Source organism: Gymnoscopelus microlampas (genome assembly GCF_963454915.1).
Source record: "Gymnoscopelus microlampas genome assembly, chromosome: 7".
Taxonomy (NCBI): domain Eukaryota; kingdom Metazoa; phylum Chordata; class Actinopteri; order Myctophiformes; family Myctophidae; genus Gymnoscopelus; species Gymnoscopelus microlampas.
This window is the reverse complement of record NC_139944.1, coordinates 53959620-53978786: the sequence shown is the minus strand read 5'-3', so window position 1 is coordinate 53978786 and position 19167 is coordinate 53959620. Positions and strand designations below refer to the sequence as shown.

Genomic DNA, 19167 nt, shown 5'->3' with positions numbered 1-19167 from the left:
CTCCGATTGTTTTCATTTGGACAATTCAAAAACCCACAAAACCTACTTTTGGTACTTTTTTGGCTATGCTGTGAAAGGGTGGTGTTGTTTACGGCAGTGATACGTCTGTTTCAACCCCAGTTCGATATGCATTATGAGGCCACGGACCCTCAATTGATAACATTTTCTCTGGGACCCCCATATACTCTGTAAACTCTGTGTTAATTTAACTCTGATAGTGTACAAATGTGTACCCTGGACTCTGAAGAGTTACAGACCCACAAGCGTTCATTTTGTTCCCCTGGTGGTCCACGGAAACGACGTCGAGAACCACCGGTTCATGGTATATATTAGTCAACAACAGCTTAGTTCAAAGCGTGCATTGTGATTGGCCAAGAGGCATGATTTTTCTCCCAGTAACACAATAATACATCGACAGGTGAATCACCAGTAAGAGTCTCTGTGATTGGTTGACCAGTCCAGCTGGCGACAGTAAACAATGAGTAAATATTTGTGGGTTCTGCCGGAGGGCTAAAAGATCAAACATTCTGTGAAACTGAACACTACCAACACATTATGAGAAAAGAAAAATAAATGTGTAATGACAGCGCAGTGCTGTCGCATAAATAATAATACACTCAAGGTCATGGTTCACGGTGGTTATTAGCACTTTCAGTTGGGTCTATGCTGGAGATATATATATCGAAATCAAAATTTGGAACGAACATCTCATGTAGGTTAATCGAATAATCGAGAAGCAGGTTTTTTATATACTGTATAGATTTTTTTTTACTTCCATCAACAAAATGAACATGAAAAAGTTTGAGTAGAATTTTCATAATCAACCAAATTGAATATTCTGATGAACCGCGCAAAAATAGCTGCTCTACAATCTGCTAATTTCAATACTTATGAAATTATATTATTTTATTCAAATCAACGCTTTTTATTCGACTAATTTAACTGCTTAAATTAGTCAGGCAGTCTTTAAATTGACTTGAAGGAATATCACTCAGTCTTACTGCCAATAACCAGAATTAAGCACTGCCTTGTCATGTCTTGTTGCTGAAATAGAGTCAGTCACTAGAGTCAGAACCCATATTGATCATATGTTCTGAAATGTCAGTGTGTCAGCAGCATTGTAAACCATAACGGACTTATCTCAGTAATGGAAAAGAAGTGTTCAATGTGAGGTTTCCAACGTCAAAGCACAATGAACAGTCAAAATAAAGTAAACAACACCAGCATCAAGACTTCCCTTGGTTCTACAATGGTTACAGTATGTATGTATTCCTCTCTCTGGCCACTCATTTAGAGGCTAAATCAATATCCAATAATCTACTACAGTGGTCAAAATTCCTCAAATTTTAGGATAACATCTATGGCACCTTTTTCCAGGTAAGGCTGTTTTAAGTTAGTTTTAAATAGATCAAAGTCACCACATTGAAGATTACATGTAATTTGTCTAATTCTTCAAGCGTTCCATCTCCAACGTGTGCAGAGGAAAACACGATGAAGGAGCGTTATGATACGACAATCGCAATATGTCGGTGAAATATTGCAATATGTTCTTTTTTCTTTACAATAAAATCCTATACCACACCCGAATCCCCATTAGGATTAAATGAGAGTATTCAAAGGGACTTTCCTACTATTTGGGGGCCCTGAGTATATAGAGGCCTATACTTTGTCAAAACATTTTCTTTTGTTATGTGAAAATACATACTTTTTGTCGAACAACATTAGTCACGCGACAAAATGTACATTTGTCCTTGGAGTTGGATATCCCCCGCTTTCAGAGGGGACATCTTAGGGTCTTAAGGTCATTTTAGACAGGAAGCGGATTTTGGGACGCGCGGAGAAGTTGAGGGGCGGTGAGGCGAGCGGGCGCGGTCCCGTGAAATTCTCACGCTCGTGCTCGTTTGTGCACGCGGGCGGCAAGAGCTGGATTGTGGTGAGCTTTTCTTTTCCCCGCTACGCTCAGGAGGACAAAACAACAATGATCGCGGGGCGATCCCGGCTGGTCCGAGCGATAACGCATGCAGGGCGATGTTATGGTTGGAATTTATTCTATTCCTTTACCCTGGTCTGAACAGTCCAGATGTTTTAAAAATAAAATGTAGTTCTGCCCTTTAAAGACCTCCAAGTGGTTCAGAAATCTCCCCCATTTTAACGTTAATGCACTTTCTGGCGACACTCGTGCAAATATTAATAGTATTTGATCATGTCTCATTCTTCATCTGTAAGCTCAAAGGAAGCCACTGTAAACTATGGTGAGGTCAAGAAAGAGTCTGGAGCCACAGATGATGACAGAATGTAGAATAATCCATTAAGACCAGGAACGCATCTGTGTCATATTTCTTTGGCTATTAAAAAAATAGCAGATCTACAAGCTCATAGCGTGGCACCGAGTTCTGCGCTATGAGCTTGTAGATCTGCTATTCTTTTAAATCGTGAAAATGTGTGCAAATCTTTGAATACATACATTTCTAAAGCGAACATTTCTAACTCCAATCTTTGCTTCTGGGGGTCCCTGGAACAAACTATTTTGGGATGGGGGTCCGCGGCCAAATACATATTATTTTGGTGGCCCTTGGCAAGAAAAAGTTTGAGCACCACCGATATAGCCACATAGGTTTTTCAGAACACTGTTAGGATTTAGAAGACATTTGTAGAATTCCCAGAAGCAAAGATTTGAGTTACAAATGTTCGCTAATATATATATTATTCAAAAGATTTGCACACGTTTTCACGATTTTTCTAAAATAGCAGATCTATGAGCTTGTAGATCTGCTGTTTTTGAATAGCCAAATAAATCTTAAAATGACACAGACGAGTTCCCGGTCTTATGGATTAACATAGAACTCAGTCACCTGAAGTTTTCCACAGCCTTCCTTTTGATGTACGCTAGAGGAACAGCCTGCCTGTCCAAGTGTCCATGACCTCTGACCCCAGGGCTCATCCACTGAGGGGGTGCAGGTCCACTCTGACCTTCTCTCCGCTGCTCATCATGCCAATGGTGGGGTAGAAGCCCCCTGCTGGCAGGACCACGTCCCTGCGGCCCACCACCTTGCCGTTGCGGGTGAAGAACACCTGCTCGGACACAAGGGGGCAGCAAAGAGCTAATAATGTTCCTTTGTCTGTACCTACAGTACCAGCTTTAAAGGTAGGGTAAGTGATTTTCTTTGGTTAAAATAAGTGTTAAATAGCTCTATATTGTGATAGTACTCATTGCTATAGAGTGTTTGTTCAGTAAAAGGAGTCTCCATGTCACTCCAGCTCTTTATTAAACAAAAAAAATGCATTTTCAGTGCTCTCTCCTGATTGGCTTACATGTTGTCTGAAAATGAAAATGTACTATATTCTGTTTACTAAAGAGCTGGAGAGACCCCTGTAACCAAACACACGCTCTGTAGCAATGATTACTATCAGAATATAGTACTTTAACCTTTTTAACAAAAAATATCACTTACCCTACCTTTAATTGTTCTGCTTTGTACGAACTTTATTATGGTTATCCATTTTTATTTATTTTTTTAAAGGTATTTAAAATTTCATTTTGACTTATTTTAAATTTCAGTTGTGTTTTGATTAAAAGTAGTTTTTTTTATTGCAATATGGATTATTAATCAAGGGCAAGATTCAACAAGGTTAGCTTGTAGATCTGCTATTTTAAAGGTAAGGCATAAGGCATGATAGGACCCTAAAACCAAGTGGATTTTCTATGTGATTTTAAGTTTTAGTTTGTTTTGTAAACACACAAAACAGTTTCATTTAGTTTTTAAAGCTTTTTAAAGCCTTGTTTTGAATTTTATTTCAGTTAACTAAAATGTTTTCTTCCCAATTATTTTTTTTCCCCAATTTAGTTTTCGTTATTTCGATAGTTTTAGCAAACTGTAATAACCCTGGTTTGTGTTTGTATGCCTCCAGTGTGGCGTAGGGCATTGGTTCTCAAAGTGGGGTCCGGAGACCCCCAATTTAGGGGTCCTTGACATGAAAAAGTTTGAGAAGCACTGGTGTAAGACAGTATAAAAAGACAAGTGTGTCTCACCGTCACCTTCCTCCTCCCCTCCAGATCGTCAGCGTCCTGCTTGTCCTCGTCATCCTCGTTATTCATGTACAGCTCGTTCTGAACGGGACACTGCTGCCCCCTAGGGGCCTCCTCCAGGTCCCACTCCTCCATGTCATCTGAGGGAACACACAGAGGAACAATATATTTATTAATCAGTGCTATTGAACACCCTTTACGTCTGTGTGTGTGTTTTACTAATATTGAACCAATGGAAAGTATTAAAAAGTGCTTCTGACTAAACCTCCTAACTCCATTGGATCCTCAAACTGTCAGTCAAACCTCCTAACTCCAACTCAGGTTTTTTCCACGTTTTAAAAAAAAATCTAATCAATGATGGACAAAACAACTATCTCCACATTAATGGTCAAAAACCTCTTAACTCCACTTGAGCTGTATGTGGGTAAAGTGATGATAATCTAAGGACACATTAAAGTATCTGACAATGTATAAAGTCACCATATCAACTCTGATGAGGCAGTGTTAAGTTGTTTTAAAAACATGTTTTTTTTTTCATTTCCTGAAAAGTTAATCTATTGGACATATTTGGTTTCTCATAGTCATAGTTATACATGAAAAATATTAAACGAGGAGATCATGTGCGTGTAGAGGTCATCATATTGTTGCTGTTGGGTAGAAACATCACACTTTTTGTGTTTTTTCTCCTGATGTGTCTCTCTGAAAGAATCGTTTTAGTGTCAGAATATTGGAGAAATTGTGTGGCTGTTCCAGACTCCCCAGAAGCACAGATCGGAGTTAAAAATGCTTGCTTTAAAACATATATATATTCAAAGATTTGCACAAATAGTATGCAATTTATTTCCAAAAAATAGCACATCCACAAGCTCATAGCGCGCTATGAGCTATGAGCTTGTAGATCTGCTATTTGAATAGCCCAAAGAAATGTTAAAATGACACAGATGCGTTTCTTACTGTATGTATCTTAAAGGATTAAAGATACGTACCTCCACTGTCCAGGATGTAGTCCCGTGGGAACATGATCCCACAGCCCATGATGTCTCCCTCAAAGCAGCGCGGCCCGAAGGGTTCTCCTACACCATGACCATGGAACATCTTACCATCGTCTGAAAACAATTGCACGTTTAGCTCAGTGGTTCTGAAACCTTTTGAAGTCAAGAACCCCTCCCCCCAAAAAATGTATACGTATTTGGCTGTGGACCCTCCATCTGAAAAGCCTTTGCTTGGGACCCCATATATTAAAAACAAGTTTTTCAAAAATAGCACATGTACAAGCTTGCAGTGCGGCTTGTTGCGAGCTTGTAGATCTGCCCATCCACCAATTAGAGCAGTTAAGAGCATGATCTGATCTGATAAATATTACAGTTTCTACAGACAATGAGAACATAGTGTCATCATATCACAAAATGATGAAAAAAATGACAAGGAAAAGATGAAACACTGAGATATCTAATAGTAGTCATGATTCAAAAACGCACTTATGCCAGTGCTGTAGAGAACATGGAAAATTACTCATGATTATTTCTGGACAATATGTGTATTTTTAGCTTTGGAGCTCACGAATATGATAATTTACAATAGACACAATATCTCTCACACACACACACACACACACACACACACACACACACACACACACACACACACACACACACACACACACACACACACACACACACACACACACACACACACACACACACACACACACACACACACACACACACACACACACACACAGATCAAAGGAAAATAAGAAATCACCTGCATGGTACGCTATGGACCCTCTGCTCCAACCTGGGTGTCTGTTTTTTGGGTAGTCCTGTAAATAAAATAAAATAAAATAATGAGACTTATTAGATTCTATGGCATTAATTTTCACTCATTTTTTTAATGTTTTTTTGGGGGGTTTTATGACCTCAATTACGAAAAAAACTGAACTTTGAACATTCAGTGGATTTTCTGTGGTCTGGGGTTTTCTGAATAATTAGGCTGAAAAGTAATCTGAGATTGGCCCTTGGATAGTGAAGTCACAGGCCATTAATCCCGCCCACTCTCCTCCTCGCCCCTCCCCTCCCCTATCCTTTCCTTTGGGGGACGGGACGGAGCAGAGGCGATGATTGACAGGCAAAATCCCTCAACAGCGACACCCGCAGGCAAAGATTTCTTTTGTCATTGCAGTTGAAAAGGCTTTAGAAATGTGAGAGAAAAACACCTGCAATGGCTCACTAGAGGGGAATTTTCAGTTAAAACTTTTTATAAACGTTTGAAGGACCATGACCAAGACTCTTAATGTGTTGTAAAACTGAATGTCATGAAACCTTTAAATAAGATGAAATAAATGAGAGCGATTAGGTCACCATCCCAACTGTACCATGCGGTCACATTTCTATTGTGACTGCGTGGTCAGTCACAACAGTGTTGTTGTTTTCATTGAACTTTGTTTGGCTAGTACTAGCCAAGCACCACTGATATAGCAACGCACATTCTTTTCAGAAAATTGTTAGGATTTTAGAAGACATTGGTAGATGCGTTCGTGGATTGCAAGGATTAAACTGGGAGGACAGTGAAAATATGTGAAGCTCATAATGCTACACATTGTGTGGATCGTCTTCTGTGGTTTTAAACAAGTATTAAAATCCAATAAAAACCTCCATACATTTCATTTGATTTACGTGTGTACTGTATGTGTACTGTACTCTGCAACCGCAAATATAGCCTGGTATTCTTAGGAGGAAGAAAATAGCAATAAATAATGTATTAGATGGTATATAAATTAATGACTATAAGTATTGGGAATGAGGGGAGGGGCCGGGGTTAATGTGCAGAGTGCATTTCTGTTCCTTCCTCCATTGGTAGATCGGCTTCAGCTATTTTCCAAATGTTGGCCCCAGAATAGAGATGCTAGGGTTGAAAGTGGTTACTATCATATATCGGTGTGGTTGACACAACGGGAAACGGTTTTAATTCATAACAGAGCAGGAAAACCTTCAGTAGAAATCAACTCTGCACAAACATCCAAAAGACATGTCATACATACTGTACATACGGGTACATACAAGTTGATAGGTGTTTGGCCACAGACTCCCACTGAAAAGAATGTGCCCGGGTATGCCATAAGAGAAGATTTCTTTTTGTTTTTCTTTCTCAAAAATCAAAAATGTCCAAGCCCACAACACCGCCGATGGCAGAATGGTGTAAGTCAGGGGTCTTCAACGTTTTCAGGCCAGGGACCCCCTAGCTGAGAGAGAGAGATGAAGCAGGGACCCCCCTCTATATAACTAAACTAAACAAAAATTAGGTCTGCTCTTTTTTCCCCTTACACCTATACCTCTTTGCCAAAATTAGCAGATCTACAAGCTCACAACGCCTCGCGCTGCGAGGCGTTGTGAGCTTGTAGATCTGCTAATTTTGGCTAAAGTTCTTCTCAGAAAAGGGATGCTAGGGTTCAAGTGGTTAATGGAAAAAAAATCCTATCACACAAAGATTTGGCGGACCCCCTGTAGTAACTTTGAGGACCCCCTAGGGGTCCCGGACCCCCTGTTGCAGACCCCTGGTTTAAGGTGCATACCATATTATAGGCTGTATATATATATGTATATACATATACCATATAGCCTGACAGCGAGTCCCATGTTCGATTCCCGAGCACGACGGACGTCCCCCCATTTCCTGTCAATCTACACCCCCCCCAAAAAAACTAAGTCATAAAGTCCTTAATGTCCTCAAAGTCACGCATCCAACAAGCTTTGAACTGAGCAGATTGGACCTTCTGTTCCAGAAATAATGGCCAAAACATCTTGAAAACGGCCACACGATTTTCGAGGTTTGAGTTCTGGCCATTTTCGGCAGTTTCTATTTAATAACACAGGCTAGCTGGCAGGTCGGATGGCAACAAACTAGATACCTGAGTAAAGTTCACTTAGAGCTGCACTCAGCACATCCACTGCCGTTCCCGTCGGCTTTACCGTTCGGCCGCTAGGGGCAGTTGAAACGTGACAACACACAGATGTACGTGGGGAGGAATTAATTGGTATAACGACTAAATTGGGGATAAAAAAGGGGTAAAAAAGAATCCTTCCGACGCTGCTTGCTCTACTTTCCTGCTGTGGAGCCCGGAAATCATCTCTAATTATCATCTCAGGCCTGACGGCACAACGCAGCACAGCTCATTAGCCCAGATGTCTGCAGGATGTCTCTGAGCGAGAAGTGACTTTGTCAGTGATTTCCGGCAAAAAGAAAAACTATTATCACTGCAGCATTTCGTTGCTGTCGGGTAGAAACCTCTTATCTCCATATTCTGACTTTTCCTGTTTTTTTCTGTAAACTAACGCCCGGCAGGGACGTGCACAGATAGACTCTAGGTGGTGCTAGAGCACCTGCCCTTTGCCCTCTTGACCAGAAGTGCCCTTTTTTTCCAGTTTACAGCAGGGGTCTTCAACAGGGGGTCGGGGACCCCTAGGGGGTCCTCAGAGTTACTACAGGGGGTCCGCCAAATCTTTATGTGATATGATTTTTCTTTTTACCATAACCACTCGAAACCTAGCATCCCTTTTCTGAGGAGAACTTTAGCCAAAAATAGCCGATCTACAAGCTCACAACGCCTCGCGCTGCGAGGCGTTGTGGGCTTGTAGATCGGCTATTTTTGGCAAAGAGGTATAGGTGTAGAGGGAAAAAAGAGAGACCAAGTCAACAAAAAAAAGTATAATTTACATGAGCACCTGCCCCTCAAAATGTCTGTGCACGCCACTGACGCCCGGGCCTACTTGATCATCATACTACAGTGTCACACTAAAGCATCAACAGTAGCAGATTCACAAACTCGAAACGTGGCGCGAAGTGCAGCGTTTTGAGCTTGTAGATCTGTTGCTGTTGCTGTTTTTGGAGTTGAATCCTGAAAAGTAACAGTTTTGAACATGTGAGGTTTCAACGCGACAGAGAACACTTGCATCACTGAATACAGATGACTCAAATCTACCGGTTAATAAAGATCTGCCTTTTGGCAACATTGTCACATGACTGACTGGTGACTACGGCAGCAACTATTGATTATTTTCTTAGCTATTATTCCATCAATTACCTTTTTGATTCATCAAATAATCGAGAAGTGCGTATATATAGTACTCCGTTACAAGTAAAAGTCCGGAATTAAAATTGAACTTGAGTAAAAGTACAAAGGTATTGGTATCAAAATGTACTTAAAGTACCAAAAGTAAAAGTACTGTACCAAAATGTTTGAAAATAGCAGATCTACAAGCTCACAACGCGTCGCAGCGAGATACAGCCTTTTTAAGTTATAAGTTAAACAAGGAGTGGATGGAGCTGCAAATCTTCAGATGATTATATTTTGGGTTCAAAAGTTTTTTTCTATTTTTTTCAAAAACACGTGAAACACGTTAATGGCACGTTGCACCATAGCGGTAAAACACGTGAAACACGTTAATGGCACGTTGCACCATAGCGGTAAAACACGTGAAACACGTTAATGGCACGTTGCACCATAGCGGTTAAACACGTGAAACACGTTAATGGCACGTTGCACCATAGCGGTAAAACACGTGAAACACGTTAATGGCACGTTGCACCATAGCGGTAAAACACGTGAAACACGTTAATGGCACGTTGCACCATAGCGGTTAAACACGTGAAACACGTTAATGGCACGTTGCACCATAGCGGTTAAACACGTGAAACACGTTAATGGCACGTTGCACCATAGCGGTAAAACACGTGAAACACGTTAATGGCACTCAATGAGTTAAGTACAGTACTTGAGTAAATGTACTTAGTTACTTTACACCACATATATATCAACTAATCGATTAACCACTTCAGCTTCATGATTATGCTTAGTCGCACATAATGGCAGATCTACAAGCTCAAAACGTTGTGACCTTATAGATATGCTATTTTCAATATTTCTGATTATATTTCACTTTTTCTTTTCGTCTATAATGACACGCCCAAAATGGGGATAGATTATTATTTTATTAACCCATTCAATCCGGGAAAGAATCATGTGTTATTTCAGATGTTAGCTATATACTGTATATAGCACATTGGCTATTCAAAAATAGCAGATATACAAGTTCATCGTGCCGCGATATGAGCTTGTAGATCTGCCATTTTTGAAAAATGCAGATGTTTAACAATAATGTAACTCTTGAGAGCGTAAATTGAAACCGAATGGACCCGTAAGGGTCCATTTGGTTTCATTTTACGATCTCAAGAGTTAAAGATCTATAAGGGTCCATTTGGTTTCATTTTACGCTCTCAAGAGTTAAAGATCTATAAGGGTCCATTTGGTTTCATTTTACGCTCTCAAGAGTTAAAGATCTATAAGGGTCCATTGGGTTACCAACTCTCCATCATTTAGCTGGGGACCACCTGGAACCTCCTCAAGGACCACTGGTGGTCCCCGGACCACTGGTTGAGAACCACTGCTCTACTGCCAACACACTGCTAACCACACACTGTGGCACTAATCTACATCATCATCACATGACTCGGGGGTGACATCATCAACACCACCACTGTGCCTCATATGCAGGTATCAGTCACTATGGCACGCTTCAACGGTTATCATAACTGATCCAGTTATTATTCTAATCTCCAAAAAGCACAGACAATAGAGATGCTGTTCTACTAGAACCCTGGTGTCTCCGTCTCTTCAACATTTGCGGGTGTGCTGCAACACGTTGTGAGGCAAGGCTTAAAGCACAATAGCACTTTTGTAGAGGTTTGGTTTGTGTAATCAGAGTACCGGGGGCGGCAGTGGCTCAGGGGTAGAGTGGCCGTTAGAGTGGCCGGATGGAAGCCAGTTCGATCCCGGGCTCCCGCAGAGTTAGTGTCAAAGTGTCCTTGAGCAAGACAAAGAACCCCTAATTGCTCCCGATGAGCAGGTTGGTGCCTTGCATGGTTTGCTCCTCCATCGGTGTATGAATGTGTGTGAATTTAATGCACAATCTATGTAAAGCGCTTTGGATAAAAGCGCTATATAAATGCACCATTTACCTTGCAATGATGATGTAACTATTAACTAGTAACTATTAACACCAAATATTGGTGAGATATCTTCCATAGTTGTTCGACTGATTAGAAATCGATATTCCGGGGCGTCCGCTGGCCGAGCGGTCCAGGCGCATACCAGATAAGCTGGTAATCTAGCATGACAGCGTGTCGCGGGTTCGACTCCCATTCCCGACGACCTTTGCTGTATGTCTCCCCCCCCATCTCTCTCCCCATTTCCTGTCAGCCTACTGTCCTGTCCAAATAAAGGCATAAAAGCCCCAAAAAAATATCTAAAAAAAAAAAAAAGAAATCGATATTCTAAAATAGCCTTCTCACTGACTCGACATGGCACGGTGAAGCAGCTCTCAAAGTCACTCTTTTAAGCACACAAACGAATGCAAACAAAGCAAATACGGCCAATATCTATCGTCACAGAACCCGGGTCAGAGCTAATTTCACCAATTGAGGAGATTATATTGGAATGTGAATTTCTAAACAACGGAGCAACTGTTGAAGATATCTCACCAGTATTTGGAGTTGCATCATGGCAAAGGTAACAACACAATCCAGATCTCTACCACTGTGTCACTGTGCTTTAAGTCAGTGGTTCTCGAGCTCACAGCGTGTCACTTTGTGCCGCTCTGTGAGCTTGTGCATCTGCTATTTTTGAAAATATTTGTAAAATAGCGTAATTTTTTTAATAGTTTTTTTTTTTTTACAGATATCATATCTTATGGGGGTCCCTGGAACAAAAGTTAAAACCTTTTCAGTTCGGGGTCCGCGGCCAAACACATATTTATTTGGGGGTCCTTGACATGAAAAGGTTCGAGAACGATTGACTTAAGTTGTTAAGCTTGAATATCAAAACGTTCGCCCCAAAACACAGTCGCCCCTGGGGAAATCCGGCGGTATTCACGTGGTATTCCTAACCGTAACCTCAGCAAAACTATGCCTAAACTTAACCTTATTCCTGAACGCAACCTCAGTAAAACTATGCCTAAACTTAACCTTATTCCTAAACATAACCTCAGTAAAACTATGTCTAAACCTAACCTTAATCCTAAACGTAACCTCTGTAAAACTATGTCTAAACCTAAACTTTAAGAATACAAGAACCGCTGGTTGGAGGAACAAAATGGGGGCGAGTGTGTTACTGTTTTGGGGCGAGCTTTCCAGGTTACCATTAAGGCCCCTATAACCAGAGCACAGTGGTAGCTCTAACTGGATGGTGAGTACATTAGGTAAAGCAGCACATGAACAGGGTGATGGTAATGGAATCCCAGGTGGGCGAGTGGAAAAATGTTTATAAACGGAGAGAGACCATAAGAGAGATAAGTCCTGAAGGACAGAATTACAAAGAGACAAAGGAATGCACCGTTAACACAAGTGCTCCATTATGTTAGTAGAAAGAAAGTCACAGATGAAACTCGCGTCTGCTTTCACCACAAGTGGGTCTCATCACTTTCTGCTACCTTGGGAAACAACAAGGCCTGTGTTTTGATATTTTCAGGGAGAGGTAATGGCTCCCATCAGCATGCTGGTGAAAGGATGCCTCATTGTAGCCTCGGTAGGAGGAGGTGGGGAGAGGTATAGCGGGGGGCCCTGTGTGTGTGTGTGTGTGTGTGGGGGTGTGTGTGTGTGTGGGGGGGGGGGGGTGACACCACACCGATGGATTTATGACGCCCCAGCACGACCGCAGACAGCTCCAAAAAACAATTCCGGGAAAACAATCAAGTTGGAAATGACAGAGCTCCCATTCTCCACACACAACCATCCACTACAGCCCCAGGGCACCATGGGGCGCAGCCTGCCTGCGTGCAGCCGTGCACGGTGCACACACACAGGTTCAGAGCGGGTGCAGTGGGTTGGAACTTTAACCCATTAAGACCAGGAACGCATCCGCGTCATTTTAGATTTCTTTGGCTATTCCAAAAATAGTAATACGAGCTTGTAGATCTGCGATTTTTGGAAATATATATATTTTTTTAAATATTTTTTCAAGCGAACATCTGTAACTCAAATCTTTGCTTCTGGGGATTCTACAAATGTCTTCTAAATCCTAACAGTTTTTTTTGGAGAAAATACTTGTGTTGCTATGATATCAGTGGTTCTCAAAATAAATTCATGTCAAGGACCCCCAAAATGATATGTATTTGTCTGCAGTCCCCATCTCAAAATATTTTGTTCCAGGGACCCCCAGAAGCAAAGATTTGAGTTAAAAAAAATATAATAATAATTCAAAGATGTTCACACATTTTTAAGCTTGTATATCTGCTATTTTTGAATAGCCAAAGAAATCTAAAAATGACACAGATGCGTTCCTGGTCTTAATGGGTTAACTAAAGGGGGATGAGACAAGAACAAGGTTTTTGGCTGTTTAACGGGATCACACAGGTGTGAAAACAACAACGCTTCCATACTCAGCCTGTCACCCCGTTACGTCTGGTATTTAGGACTGTATTATCCAATCCAAATCCAACCACATTCATTCATTCATTGTTTTTTAAGATCTGGTATTTTTATATGGCGTCTCTGCGTCCAGTTTTCAACCTCACATACCTGCCACGTTTCCAACTCTGCCAGTTGTTTGATCATTAAACCATTAAAAGTCTGCCATACATACCAACCCCTGACAGGAAAGGATAGTCATGTTGTATTTTTAAACAAAATGTGGACGCGCCAGAGAGTTAAAAATAAGTTCTGAGGCCGATTCTAAAAACGCCTTCTAAATCCTGACCTTAGTTTTCTGAAAAACTTCAAATATTTATTCAGAAATTACAAAAAATGTATGTTGCTATATACTGTACATAGCAACAAGAACCCCAAAAGGGGTTCCCGTCCTGAAAGGTATAGTTCCAAAAAGGGGTTCCCGCCCAAAATGGTTTAACCTTTTAGCAGGCGACGAGCCACTGAAGGAGCAGATATGCAGTTTGTTTGTTTTCGTCACAAACCATGGTTATTACATTTCTCTACTGGTGGTGTTGATATTTCTACCCCGTTGGGGAGATACTTTTATATAGTGAACAGTCTGTATGGATAGTATCTATACCTGGATAACACCGAGACTGAGATCTGATCTCAACGCTGCATGATCGTATTTCGATCGTAATCCACTGGAATAACACCTAAATCAGCATGTGTTTGTTTTCCCCTTCATCCAGGTACAGATTGTGGTTTATATAATATAATTCGGGGTGTAATTGGAGTCAAGCAGTAAGAACACACTGTGCCTGTTGGAATGAGGTGCCGTTTATCCTCCATGCATTATCATGACTAAAGAGGCTTTCTAAAGAATAAGAAGTGCGTCATTGAGCCCAATAAAAAAAAAAGAAAGACATGCCATCTCCAGTTTACTTCCTGTATCTGCGGAAGCGGTTTGGAGTTATTGGATTATTTCCAATGGAAGAGTGAACGTGAACACAGAGCGTCTGAATCATTCTTTATCCCCATGGTCACCCTGAATTAAATATTAGAACTGATTGTCGTAAGCCACACAATCTTCCCAAGATTTTCGTACTGGCTTTTTTCAGAGACAAATCAGGAGAAAATCCATTTCTTTTTTTTTTTTTTAATAATTTTTATCACTCGATTTTTGTAACCCTTTTTTTCACCCGGTGTCAATTTGCTAAGTGATCCTGGGCACTACACTCCCCCCACCAGCCTAGGGAGGCCAGGGCTGAGCTCATGCCTCCTTCAATGCATGAGAGCCAACTGATTGTCTTGTCACCTGACAGGGGAGAGTTTCCCTGGTTGGACGTAGCGCGTGGAAGGAACACGTTATTCCAACCAGTTCCCTTCCCCTCCATCAGGCGCCCCGGCTGTCATGGGGGAGGCGGTATAGTGACCAGGATTACTACATGTTTTTGTGAGGGTATTAACTACCCTAGGAGACACGGGGAAACAACATGCAAACTCCACACAGAAAGGGCCCTTTCGCCAACCCCACCTAGGGTATGGGCGCTGATGACGCGGAGGAGAAGACACGCCCCCAGCGCCCACAGTGTCCCCGGCGGGAATCGAACCCAGGACCTTCTAGCTGTGAGGCGACAGCGTTACCGACTGTGCCCCCGAACACAGAGCTTCTGAACCATTCTTCATCCCCATGGTCACCCTGAACTAAAAATTGTCACAAGCCACTAAAATGGCTTTTTTCAGAGAAACAAATCAGGAGAAAATCTATTTCATTATCAACCTTTCTCGACCTGTCCCAGCAACACACTCTCGCGGGATCTACAGTAGCACCAGTAAACATCGGACGTTTGCGAGATCAGGAGACCATTTGTAGGATTTGTGGACCATTTTGCGTCTAGTGGCTCCAAATTGGGATGGGATGGATCATTAATAATTGCATATCTTTGATTGAGCTGACTTGGCAGGCATGTGGCTTCAACCACTCCAAATAAAAACAAATAAACTACACACCAGACAACCCACACTGCCCACACTCCAGTGAGACAACATGGTAGATTGATGCATCTCTACACCTCGGCATGAGGTTGGTGATAAACACCAAGACACAAAGATTACTATGTGTTACCAAAAATAAAAACCTGCTATGGGAAGTCAATCTTTTATCTTTAGGACAGTTAAATTATGGAATTCATTACATTAACTATATGCTGAATAAAAAACCTAAAGAAATGGGGGGAAAAATAACTAGGATTGCCTTTTTTTATTGATTGATTATTGTGCTGTCAGTAGGCTGTAGGATGTAGGTAGTACTATAACCATAGATGGGCATGTGTATCGTATATGGGCAAGCACGTGCTCTGTGTGTGTGTGTGTGTGTGTGTGTGTGTGTGTGTGTGTGTGTGTGTGTGTGTGTGTGTGTGTGTGTGTGTGTGTGTGTGTGTGTGTGTGTAAAGTGGTGTGTTTATGTCTATGCTGTAATACTTGGTTGTTGTTTTTATCATTATTTGTATGCTGTAACATTATGTCTTTATGTAGACTGGAGTCTTTGAAGATCAGCCGCTAGAAGAGATCCAAATCAAATCAAACTAATAATCATTTTTGGGCTTGTTTCATTTACTGGGAGCTATTTCTGTGAGTCGCCACAGGGTGCTTCAGCCACTTCTCCAAATAAAAATTCCAGACCATTTCAAGACTTTTTCCTCTGAGACCTCTCTCTACTTTTGTAGTTTTCTAAATTAAGACCAGTGTGTATTTTTGTGGCGATTTTGACCTTTTGATCAGCGGTGGTGATCTCAAAGCACTGGCAGTGAGACCCTGCAGAAGGATCAGCAGTGATATACAGTATATATACAGTATATATATATATATATATATACTATATATATATATATATATATATATATATATATATATATATATATATATATATATATATATATATATATATATATATATATATATATATATTTCCACCAATTTTTCACGATTTTTCAAAAAATTGCAGATCTACAAGCTCATCTACAAACGCGGCACTCAGTGCAACAATATATATTGTGTGGATTGATTATTTTTTACTTTCTGCAAGTAAAGAAATCAGTGTATTTCCACTTCCACCCACCGGTTGAAACACATCACCATTATCATTTCCTGTCATCTATCGTGTGTGTGTGTGTGTGTGTGTGTGTGTGTGTGTGTGTGTGTGTGTGTGTGTGTGTGTGTGTGTGTGTGTGTGTGTGTGTGTGTGTGTGGTGTGGTGTGGTGTGGTGTGTGTGTGTGTGTGTGGTGTGTGTGTGTGTGTGTGTGTGTGTGTGCGTCTGTGTTGTTGTGCAAGATGCATTATATTATTTATTACTGTGTGGTTAATCTGTTGCTACATGAAACATAATCTCCCACCCCACCCCAATGGCCCAACCCCCCCCCCCCCCCCCCCCACGCCCCCACCCCACTGCCCTCATTGTTTCCGCTCTGAGTGATGGATGACGGAGAGAGAGAAAAGCTAATAGAATAAATATTGCCTCATTCTAGCCCCTCATTGCTTATTCCATAGAAATTCCAGGCTGGGCCATTTAATACTTTACCTACTCTGTCCTCTGGTAGCCAGACAACTATTCCACAATCTACTGAATGCTATATAGCAGCAGTGGTCCTCAACCAGTGGTCCGGGGACCACCAGTGGTCCTTGAGGCGGTTCCAGGTGGTCCCCAGCTAAATGATGCAGAGTTGGTAACCAAATGGACCCTTATAGATCTTTAAGTCTTGAGAGAGTCATTTGATGCTCTGAAGAGTTCAATTATTGTAAAAAAAATCTGCAATACTTAATTTCCAAGAAGTCTACATACAGTAATTAGAGAATGTAGAAGAATTGTTATTTTGATCAACGTTTGCCTGTTATCTCTCCTATGGTACCAACATCCATACAGCGTGAATTTGTGGACAAAATCTTATCCAACGATAACAAATGATTCTAAGACTTGGCCTATGAGGCTAAATCTCATCAAACGCTCGTGTGTGGCTCAAATGCTGAATAAATAATGAAACTTGATATGAAAAGGGTTGAAAACCACTGTTATATAGTCTGGAACTACACCTCCTGAATGTTATATAGAGTCTGGAACTACACCTCCTGAATGTTATATAGAGTCTGGAACTACACCTCCTGAATGTTATATAGAGTCTGGAACTACACCTCCTGAATGCTATATAGTCTGGAACTACACCTCCTGAATGTTATATATAGTCTGGAACTACACCTCCTGAATGTTATATAGAGTCTGGAACTACACCTCCTGAATGTTCTATAGAGTCTGAAACTACACCTCCTGAATGTTATATAGAGTCTGGAACTACACCTCCTGAATGCTATATAGAGTCTGGAACTACACCTCCTGAATGTTATATAGAGTCTGGAACTACACCTCCTGAATGTTATATAGAGTCTGGAACTACACCTCCTGAATGTTCTATAGAGTCTGAAACTACACCTCCTGAATGTTATATAGAGTCTGGAACTACACCTCCTGAATGCTATATAGAGTCTGGAACTACACCTCCTGAATGTTATATAGAGTCTGGAACTACACCTCCTGAATGTTATATAGAGTCTGGAAATACACCTCCTGAATGTTATATAGAGTCTGGAACTACACCTCCTGAATGTTATAGAGTCTGGAACTACACCTCCTGAATGTTATATAGAGTCTGGAACTACACCTCCTGAATGTTATGTAGAGTCTAGAACTACACCTCCTGAATGTTATATAGAGTCTGGAAATAGTCAGGCACCCCAAAATCGATTATCTTTTATGATAAACTTTGTACATGACTGTAGTTCCCTTTTTCAAAAGGTGGCTTTCCTGTTTCCTGTTCCGGGTCAGTTTCTCATAGCTTCATTTGATTGGCTCTGCAGCAGTTTGAACCAGTGGCGTACCCACAGTAGAGGCAGGACAGGCGGTCACCTGCCCAACTAAGATCTTGCCTCCCCTAGAAAACCCAAATAACCCGAAAAGGTGTCGTAACGTGCTTAATGTCCTCAAAGTTACGCATCCAACAAGATTTGAACTGAGCAGATTGGACCTTCCGTTCCAGAGATAATGGCCAAAACATCTTGAAAACGGCCACTTTCGCTGGTTTTCGATTGAGTTGAAATTCCTTTTTTGGGGTAATAATAGATGGGGCGGGGGATGCAAAAAATCTCGCCTGCCCTAAATGTAATTCCTGGGGACGCCACTGGTTTGAACTGAAAACGCATATCAAAGTGTTGTTTGTTTCCAGTTTACATCTGCTGCTGAGCATATTATAACATTTCAACAACAACACACATCCTGTGTGGGGGGTCCCTGCCTGGCACTACATATTTTCAGTTGAGGGTCTGTGGCTAAATACCTATTAATTTGGAGGTCCTTGACGTGACGAAGTTTGACAAGGACTGGCCTGGAGGATAAGAACTCCTCATCACCGTACTATGTCTCTATTAGTTTTCCTTTCTTCCCGTGTTCTACTTCCTCTTGTTGCTACGTGGTTGCGTTTCATTCTCTAAACAACACGGAAACAAAATATCAAGAAATTCTAAGTATGCAGCAGTTTCCTCGAGGCTAAGACGTTTATGGTTAGCTGCATTAATTAGGCTCATTGAAATGGTACAGAGTGACAATTGACGATGCACTAATGAGCCATGTTTTGTAAATAAGCGGTAATCATCTTTCGCCCCGAGAAAGGAC

General features: G+C 41.3%; 1 protein-coding gene across 2 annotated transcripts in view; it reads right to left on the bottom strand.

Annotated features, from left to right (window-relative positions):
- LOC311049315 (SPRY domain-containing protein 3-like) overlaps positions 1-19167 on the bottom strand; it is a 39794-nt gene that overhangs the window by 3737 nt on the left and 16890 nt on the right. Inside the window, exons 8-11 of one of the 2 annotated variants that reach the window (XR_014601187.1) lie at positions 5792-5849; positions 5014-5133; positions 4031-4167; positions 2853-3072 (exon numbers count right to left, since the gene is read on the bottom strand). Coding sequence is in view for 1 of the 2 variants with exons in the window: in XM_084062864.1 (XP_083918990.1) it covers positions 2938-3072; positions 4031-4167; positions 5014-5133; positions 5792-5849 (450 nt within the window). In the remaining variant the exon portion in view is untranslated. Of the gene's footprint in view, positions 1-2483; positions 3073-4030; positions 4168-5013; positions 5134-5791; positions 5850-19167 lie in introns of those variants that run through there. The other variant, XM_084062864.1, reaches the window with a different exon arrangement.